The sequence below is a fragment of the Lingula anatina genome, chromosome 7 (assembly GCF_051362555.1).
Source record: "Lingula anatina isolate TDL-2025a chromosome 7, LinAna3.0, whole genome shotgun sequence".
In the NCBI taxonomy this organism is placed as follows: domain Eukaryota; kingdom Metazoa; phylum Brachiopoda; class Lingulata; order Lingulida; family Lingulidae; genus Lingula; species Lingula anatina.
The window spans coordinates 12725053-12734754 of record NC_141773.1 but is presented as its reverse complement, the minus strand read 5'-3'; the positions used below and the strand labels follow the sequence as shown (position 1 = coordinate 12734754).

The 9702-nt window shown below is 37.9% G+C and overlaps 3 protein-coding genes across 3 annotated transcripts; all 3 read right to left on the bottom strand.

The window, feature by feature from the left end:
• Window positions 1-631: 631 nt before the first annotated feature.
• LOC106153359 (uncharacterized) lies at window positions 632-3470 on the bottom strand. Its single transcript, XM_013527254.3, has 2 exons — window positions 2650-3470; window positions 632-2337 (listed from the first exon to the last, which is right to left on the bottom strand). The coding sequence occupies exons 1-2, from the start codon at window positions 2697-2699 to the stop codon at window positions 1362-1364; spliced, it is 1026 nt and encodes a 341-aa protein (XP_013382708.2). The 5' UTR covers window positions 2700-3470; the 3' UTR covers window positions 632-1361.
• An 82-nt stretch (window positions 3471-3552) lies between these two features.
• On the bottom strand, window positions 3553-5273 carry LOC106153367 (uncharacterized). Its single transcript, XM_013527268.3, has 3 exons — window positions 4810-5273; window positions 4341-4502; window positions 3553-4138 (listed from the first exon to the last, which is right to left on the bottom strand). Exons 1-3 carry the CDS (start codon window positions 4877-4879, stop codon window positions 3852-3854), a joined length of 519 nt encoding a protein of 172 aa, XP_013382722.2. The 5' UTR covers window positions 4880-5273; the 3' UTR covers window positions 3553-3851.
• A 569-nt stretch (window positions 5274-5842) lies between these two features.
• LOC147760766 (uncharacterized) lies at window positions 5843-7894 on the bottom strand. Its single transcript, XM_087018561.1, has 3 exons — window positions 7682-7894; window positions 7325-7477; window positions 5843-6463 (listed from the first exon to the last, which is right to left on the bottom strand). Exons 1-3 carry the CDS (start codon window positions 7749-7751, stop codon window positions 6147-6149), a joined length of 540 nt encoding a protein of 179 aa, XP_086874687.1. The 5' UTR covers window positions 7752-7894; the 3' UTR covers window positions 5843-6146.
• Window positions 7895-9702: the final 1808 nt, after the last annotated feature.

The window sequence follows — 9702 nt, the reverse complement described above, 5'->3', positions numbered from 1 at the left end:
CAATACAGCTACCCTGCTACCCTCGGGGAGCGTTGATCAAACGAAAATTCAGAATTGAGTTTCAAATGGTCTTGGAAAGGAAACAACACAGCGGAGATAATGTTTCCTATAAGCACCGACCTTTGCCGACAGAACATCAGTTGTTTTTGAATGTCGTGAATCCCTTTCATGTTGAAGATAAACGGGACAAAGGGAGTTAGTTCTATGTTCAAGTTTCACTTCATGTAATGTAAACGTCTAAAAATCATAATTAAACTGAAAGATATACTGTTCAAAATACAGTATACTGCAGATCAAAATTTTGCACACACGCAAACACTTAATATCCAGATGACATGGATAATTTTGGACTCTCCTTAGTCCCAAAGTCGAAATCATTTCCTAAAATATGTTATTCATTATCTTTTACTCTCTTAGCTGAAGTGAAGTTGTTTTTACATGAATTCCCTGCAAAAATAAATAAGAAAATAGATAAAGAAATGAATGAGTTTAAAAAAAAGAAACAAACAAAAAATACGAAATTATAGACAGATAAACAACTTCAACAAATGTCATGATTAATGATATAATAGATAAGCAAATGAAACGAAATGGTAAGCATTTCGGAAGATATGATACTAAATTATAGGGGATTAATGTACCTTATGATTGAAGAGGATAGAGGTTCGTAATATACAGTGTACGTGTGCCTGTCACCCCTCACTGCGTACAATCGTGTTTATCTGTGGTACAGAGGGCATCAAACCACAGGGGGATCTCAAACAAATAAATGCAAACAGAATAATTTAGATTGATTTACTGTCAATTGTAGACTTTTGAATTTCAGCATCCTGACATAAATATTTCACAAGTGATGTGGTTTGGTGGAGGTACTCAGAATAGGGGAATTCAGATAGATGTTTTAAAAGGGCAAGGTGAAATAAATGTGTGCTGAATGTTACCGCCCGTTTGAATATATTTAATTTCTTATTTCTAACCACAAAGGTTGTATATCAGTCATAAATGTGTACCTAAGTGGCTTCAAATACTTGTGGCAAAAATACGAACTTGCACCTGGTGTGTATCATGATATACCGGTATAATTGTAATGTTTAAACAATCGTGCAGTAAGGTTTTTAAAATCAACACCAGTGACTAGTATTTATGTTTTGAATAAAAATTGTAAGAAAAATAACTTTCGCAAAAGAATAAGAATTTGCTATTACCAAGAACTGGTATCGTTTAAGTACTAATTGTATTCTTGTCCATTGTTCTTTCTGTTTTGTTTCCCGTTCAAAATGGAATAAATATTCTATTATAAAAGTTACATCTTATCAGCTGTAGTTCAACTTTAAAATATTTTGTCAGAATCAACAATTATCTCAGTATATTACATAATATTTTCCATAAACGTCTTTAACATGGATTGTGATGTTCAAATTATATTTTGTTCCCGCGTCCCCTTCAAACATTCCTGCAAAACGATGATCTGTATAAGCTGCAGGAGGCAGGAAGGAGTTGAAGTCACGTGTCTTCAGACTCACGCATGCGTTCTTTATCCACACCGGTACGTTATCGTCCGTTAACTTTTCCATGCAGGTCTCTAGTAAGGTTGCTCTGGGTATCAGGGTCCTTGGGAGAAATTCGTCGCCCTGGGCGAAATGCAAGGCGTCTTGAGGCCCGGTGGCTGGATTTGTCCCTATTTCATTCATATACTCCGTGGCCAGGCGCCCAAACACCTGTTCCCCGGTGTCTTCATTTGTCCGTAACAACTTGGGATCTAATTGGATAAAATAATCCACGACTTTTTTAAAGAATGGGTGTCCCGGCCGACAGAGGAGAATGACGCTCGCTGTGAACACTCCATTGTGGGCAATTACAACGTGTTGATGTGTAGGGAGAATGCACGGGTGGGCGTCCAACACATCATCCATGGGGCGCAGACTCTGCATGTCTATGTCGGCATATACACCACCCACGCGGTACATCAACACGTACTTAAATATGTCCAATCGCATTTGGTGAGATGGCAGACTGCGGAACACTTCCAGAAATTCCGGGTGCGTGGCGGCGACCAGCTTGTCCACGTCCTTCCATTCCCAGAAGTATTTCCTCCAGGAACCTTGGTTGGTAACCCACGTTTTCATGACACTTGAGAACGCAACTGGGACGTTAACGTTGGTCCAAACTTGGTGTAAAACGAGAGGGATTCCTGATTTGGACTTTGGAACATCCAGGGGCAGTCCATTGCTTCCGTGCGAATCGTCTTTGTCTGATTCAAAAGTTTTATTCACTTTCGTCACCACCAGATATGTACACAGCACCAGGTTCAAGCAGGTGAAAATCGCTACGACCGTTCTGAAAGTAAAAAATAACATGTTGTTCAATTTTGATACAAAAGATTTTTTAATCTCTAGCCTAAATATCAAGATAATGTTGGATGCTGAGGATGCTCTTCAACGCCTGCTATTCTTGCACGCGACGATTTGTTCTTGATACACTCCCCTCTGTTGAAGTTATATGCACTATCATAGATAATGCAGTATACACTGCTTTAAAAATTACTTCATCACTTGGTCATAACTCTGAGGGCCTAGAAATGCACGATAGCTTAGTAATGCACACACAACTTTGTTGTAAAAGAAATGAACGGAAAATAAACTGACTAACCTCAACTGAAACAAGTCCCTGAGACGAAATCTGTGCAGCAAACGCAACATGGCGGATATCGCGTAGAAATAATCGCAGTGTAGGTCATTTGGGGAAACCGGTAATGAAGATGCTGTGAGAGAAACGGGACGTAAAGGAGATAAAAAGGATGAAAAATTAGGTTAATGGCGTGCCTAGCCCCGTGACGATAGAAACAAGATTTGTTTTATTTCTCATATGGGACTGTGTCCAACTGTACACTATAATATCGTAAGCCCTTAGAGAAGCGATTAATTTATTTTTCCTTTCATTTTTGTCACTTTTACAGACTTACTTAACAGGCAGTGTCTGTGTTTGAAAATCAATGAGCTGAACTAAGTGTCTGAATCTGTAACTGGTAAACCTTAAAGTGTAATGGGAAAATAAAACCCGTTTGAGATATAAGTAAATGAATAATTATTTCAAAACATCCTCTCGAAAGCAGGGACGAACAAGTGAACCTTTATAAAGTTATATTTAAAGAAAAAGCAACCGAAGAAAAGAATTTTTAATGGTTAAAACAATAGGACGAAAAGACAAAAAACTTTATCAATGTGCATTTCATTGGCATATCGAAAGTTGCTGCTGGGAGTGTGGAAGTGGTACATAAAATCAGTGGGAATTAATCAATCCAGCTTTCATTACCAAAATACCAATGACTCCAAGCTTAGTTGTATTTCTCCCATACTATCAATTCATGATGATCATGAACGTACAAGACCCCTCCCATCCTTATTAAAACCTACAGAAGTACCTAGGTGCACTAACATTGCATTTGCGTCTTTCCTAAAAGTTTGTGTTAAGTTCCGTGCGGGTCCTGTTTAACTTACATTTATTGTTTATTTTATTTCAACTTACCGCGTCTAAGAAAACAACACTGATATCTATCACATGAAACAAACACGATTATTAGCTGAAATAATTGAGAATACAGATAGTGAGCGATATGCAATTCATCAACTTTTGGTAGATTAAATACAGTTGCAAACAGCATTTATTTGTGCTTTGTCACGGTGGCAAGTTGCAAGTCTCTTCTTTTCAGGTCGAATATTCTAATTGGAAATCATTTACAGATTTTAAGCATGGCAACAATCATCACATTCTCGAGTGCCAATCCTTGATTCCAGATAAAAATATGTGAAAAACTTGGTTGTTTTTACGCAGGAGCTACTGAGATTTCACTGTCACATGAACCATTTCACAAAAAGTCCCAAAGACGCTGTCACTGTAAAGATACCAGTGGCCCCTGCAGTTAAGCGGAAAGTGGACGCCCCAGATGGTGTGGTAGAGGTGCCGGCTGTAGTTGTGACCGTGGTTGTGCTGCCTGGATCGACGATGGGCGTGGTCTTATTGTTGCACAGTGACGTGTCACAGGCCCGCACACAATCCCGATGTCCGACCGCTCCGTCTGTGCAAAAGTCAGTCTTGTCCTTTCCGCAGCCTCTGTAGTAGGAGGTGATGTTCATTGTTCCTGAAAGAAACATCAGTTTTGAAGTGAAATGCTTCAAAAGAGTAGAAAAAAAGTCAATAAATTTATAAGATCAGATAATAAATGAAACAAAAAGCTTTTAAATTTGGCTGCCAAAAGATATATAAATACTATCTATATATTGAACTTAATTATCATGCCACAAAAACAGAAACAAAAAAGAAAGTGTGTGTATGTCTCGTACCTGTTATAATTATTTGGTGCGTATTACACCATTCTCCCTCCCTGCACGTGACTATTTTCTCCCCCGTGTCCACCTTCTCCGTGTCGTTAATACAGTAGTAGTCCTCGGGCCGGGTGGAGTTGTCCCGGTGATAGGAACATGCATAACACTTCAAGGGTGTACCTGGTGATAGATAACAAAAACACGAATATAAGCATCGGAAAGAAACGAACTGTCAAACAAACGAGTAATCAAGCTGGTAATTAAGAAATACTGGCTAAAGGCACAGGCAAATGGTTGAAATATATAGTTTGTGCCCGATAAGTACATATATGTATGTAAAAGTAGCTAGAAAAATACTCACCTAGCAAGCATTGAAATCGTATTGAACTTAACGTAATTGAAACATTACTGAAATGAAATTGACAATGTTATGGAAATCTATCACGTTTCTATGAATATTCCTTTTCAATCTTTCTATTCAACTTACTTTCTGCATTTTTAAATATTGCAAAAGAAAACAGCAGACTAACACATCCAAGAACGACCAGCAGCTTCATATTTGAAATGTAAGGTTGAACAACGAAGTGAGAGAACTGTGAATCATGTGATGATTATACATACATTTTATCTAATCAAGTGATCTAAAATTGTTGCGATACGCACCCTGCATATGCCGCTGCATGAGCCCATATTCAATAAATTTAGGATGAATTCTGGATCCTTTTATTCGGTTTTAATAACACTGCTTACTAAAAGACTAATATTTGTGGCAATACTGGGTCTGGATGGCAGTTTTGAAAGTACAACTCTATCTCGCAGCGTTTCTTTTCGTTCAAAGTGCACTTCCTATTTTCACACCTTTTTGATTTCGCGTACATATATTGGATTTTATTGGTTATGTTGACTTTAAACTATCCATTAAGAGAAAGCTTGTTCAAGGAAGCATAACAAATAATCAAACTGTATAAGAATGCAAAGAAGACCACAATCTATCTGATTCTCAATTTTAATTTTTTTTAACAGTGAAGAATTAAATGTACGAGTACACAATCGTTTTCTTACTTTGTAAATAGCACGGGTATTGCCTCGGCCATTTAATTATAGGCATAATAATTCATTGCAAACGAATTTTGATCTTTGCAAGATTAAATTATTTTCACTGTCAGCTGCCTAGCAATGATTTGATAAACCTTCAGCTAAGGTAAGGTTGCATCACAGTCACATTGCCATCATTGATGGACACAGGGTGTAATGCTTCATAACAGATAAATTGTTTGTGGACTATGGACATGTCGAAGTCAGACAAGTGTTGAGATATTTATCAATTGTGACATTTAGGGCGATAATCGAACATGTGTTTGTGTGATATACAGTACAAGAGCATCGCTATCTAACGCTACCACTCAAAGCAACATACATATATTTTTAATTTCAACAAATCATACATGAATTCAATATTTATTGTATGTATACCGTAAGCAGTACGAATGTTAAGAATTAAAAAAATATACTGTAGTCAATAGGTTTTTAGTTTTCTATTTTTCGCATCTAAAAAACTACTTTGAAGAATAATTTCCTAGTTAGAATGGAGGTATAGCAATTACTTCAAGTGATTTGCTGAGGAGGTAGAAACCATATCAAACCATCATAAAGAAAAGTCATATTCAGCTTCGTTTTCTGTGACGTCATTTCCGTTGTAGACGGCACTTCCTGCGAGAAATAAAATGCAGTCATAAGTTGAACGTCATATTTCATTTGATGAGAAATTTCCCTCTACCCAGAAACCCATGTGCATTCTTTGGATTTAATTGTTAATTCCAATTTTTATATAAAAAGAACGCAGCATATGAAAAACGAGAAAATCATCGCTGCCAGAGACGTCACGGAAAGGGACTGTGATCCACTGGGCTCAGAGGTAGTGGTGGTGATATTTCCCGACGGTAAAGTGGTTAGGACAGTGGTCGACGGTCCGACTGTAGACGGCCACGTGCCGTTGGGGTCAGGTATTGGAGTTGATCGGTTGTTGCAAAGAGTTATATTGCATGAAAACACGCAGTCTCTTTTGCCACTACCACCTTGGCGACATTGGGTTTCCTCGTACTGTCCGCACTCCCGGAAGTAAGAGGTGATTTCGCCTGAACCTAAACGATAGACAGACATAAAGGTGTTAGACATTAATTATTTTATCATGATATAACATTTTATTATCATCTTTAATGCTTCACAGAGATAACAGCTATTTAGCAAGCTCACCAGAAATGCCTTATGTACGGCGTCAATTGTTACTGGTTTATGCCTATATCTCATTTATTAAATATTTATTTTCTCTAGAATAGGCATACATGCGCGTTGTAAATATAACGTGCTGTACATGCATAACATTTATAGAAAAGTGCCTACACAGTGATTTCTTAATTCTGACTATAGGTTTTCAATGTCAAAAAATCACATGAAGTTAGACCCTATTACGGGAGTTATGGACCCATTAGACCTGTCACGACATTGAACATTGGCCGGGAGTCTATCATTTAACAAACTCTGTCTATACATATGAGGTACTTCCTCCATAACCCAAGATATCAGCCGTACATACATTTTTCAAATTAAAAGATAAGAAAAGGCCAACATCAACTGCCCCCTTATTTGAATAGAATGTAAGGCAATAAAGCTTGATATAAAAAGACTAAACAAAGACCATCGGGGTCCATTTACCACAGCCCAAATAAAAAATATAACAGGAGATTAAGGGTTGTATTGTATGATAAAGTTAAAGGCGGTAAATAAACACAGGAATTCAAGACATGTACAATGATGTCAGCTGATGCCAATTGGCCACTTGATACAAAAAAGTGACCTTCAGGCTGTAATAACTTTTTAGATAGATACGAATATATCTTAAATTTCGTATGAATTGGTAAGTACAGTGAATAAATAAAAACCAACCAAACAAAAAAAAAGCGCTTTACTTTTTTCACAGTGAGTAAGTTGTTATTGTCACTTACCGTATAATGCTATTTGGTGGATTTTGCAAACTTCGTTTGGCTGGCAGTTTATTTTTACCTGACCAGTCTTCACGTTGTCTGTGTCGTTCACACAGGCATAGTCTTCAGCTGTCCCATTTGCTTGGTTATATGAGCAATGGTAACACTCCAACGCTAAGGGGCAAATTGGAATAAGTGTGTCTTGACAAAGTGGCAGTATTGGTGTATATTTTCCCAGATGAATTAATTTTTAAGAATTATAATGGTCTATTTTACTGTCATTTAATCCAGGATCTCTACCAACAAATACTGACTTAACATGACTTAAGTACTTAAACAGAAACAGCAATTACCGTAACAATAAAATGCCTAACTTACCACTGGCGTATATGCTATACGCCACCAGCACAATAAGAGCCAGGCTGACAACGTGCAAGATCTGTGCCATGACTGTAGTAAGCTGACTTGGTGCACAGCGGCCTCAGCATTATATTCCTTACGTGCATGACGTCATTGGAAACTCTGTTCACATTGGATAATTATCGACAGATCCTAGTGCTGAGGCTGGGGCATGGAATGATTTGTGAAATGTACGTCTGTTAAGATACTTCATGGTATATTACCACTTCATAGGATAAGAATTACTACTTCATGATAGAAGGCGACTTCATTGGTTAAAAAATAAGGACCCTTAGGAGACTTCGTAGTATATTACCACTTCATGGTACATTGTATCCAAACATGTTTCAGTTCTGGTTGGATGTGGAAATTAGGCGTAAAGGTCGATATGAAGTTTCATTCTAGACCATGATTTCCAGAGTGACGTGTGTATTTGAAATGGGGTGTGTGTGTGTGTGTGGGGGGGGGGGGGGGGTAACATTACTCATGATAGTGCGTATTTTATCTCGTTGGAGTTTAATGAAGCTGTTATTTTCAGATGTTCTCGTAGATACCCGTGAGATTAACTTCTATAAATAATGTATTTTATCTCAAGAGCTCCGATCCAGCGACGGAAAGCATAAAGCTAGTTTTTTGTTTTACCCATTTAGTTTTGAGATTTTTCAGATTTCAGGACGATTAAAAACTGACAATATTTGGACGTTGAATCATGGCGGGTCTAAGGCACTAGATGTATAAGACAAACGAAGTGTATAAATAAACACATAGCCTGCCTTTAAACTAGGGCATAAAACTGACCATGTGTGCTTTGATTGACGGCGCAGGTTTATAGATGTGGCTAGTACACAGTAGCAAGAATGTATGTGTTTCCACTGTAGGTAGAGAACTCTACTAGGCAGAGAGGTTTTAATTTTGCTCCACACTAGGTGTACATTAATATCTTTAACAAACCGTCTATTCCATTATTCGTGTTATAGAAGTATCTCTTTTGTAACTATGACATAAATGTTATGACTTGCAATAACAAGCTGTAAAAATAGGCTTTTCTATTGATATGCAACATAAATGTTTCGAAAATATCTCGGTCGTTTAAAAATATTGACCTCCTGGCCTATATACTTAATGAAAACGCTTAGGTCGGAAAGTGTGAAATCTGAATGATTTGAAACGGTCAACTGTCCAGATAGATGTCGGGGAGAATGAAATACTGGGGATTCATAAAACTGGTGTAGCGCCGCATTTTGCAACTGCAACGCATTTTGCAACCAATGAAAATCGTGAAAACGAATTTTTCAACCGCAACGCATTTTGCAACCAGAATTTTTTCTAAGTCAATAAATAGCTAGTGTGAAGTTCTATAGAGGTAGAATTGGAATGGGGACGGGGTGGTCTCGGCTAGGTACGCTTACATTGGTCAAGCTTTCCCTGTGGTGGACAATTCATTATATACATACATAATCTATTTCACATTGTTACTTCCTAAACCATCATAGTTAAGAACTTGATACGTCGGGGATTAATAAACCTATCATTATAGGAATTTGCAAAGGCTCTTCGGAATTCAATTGTGACTTGGGGTGTGGTCGACCCTGGGGGTGGTCTATTCTAATTTTTACATCGGATTTTATGCTAGGAACATGAAACGTGGCTACATACTATTTTGAATGTGGAAGGGCACTTCGGATTTTTTTTTTTTTTTGGGGGGGGGGGGGGGGGGGGCTGGGGGCGGTTGAGTCTAATTGACATTGTTATTCCGCTATATCTATCCTTAAGAACAATAAAGCTGGGAACGTAAGGCTATGGGGACTGAAAAATCTGTCTTTGGGGATGTGTATGGGTCCTTCTGGGTTTTTGTGACATTGGGTGTGGCCGTCCCTGGGGAGGTTGATTTTAAATTTTACATCGTTATTCATGCTTCTACCCTTACGCCATTACAGTTAGGAACATGAAACCTTCCGGGCTGATAAGCTTACCATTGAGGATATGCATAGGTTTCCAGG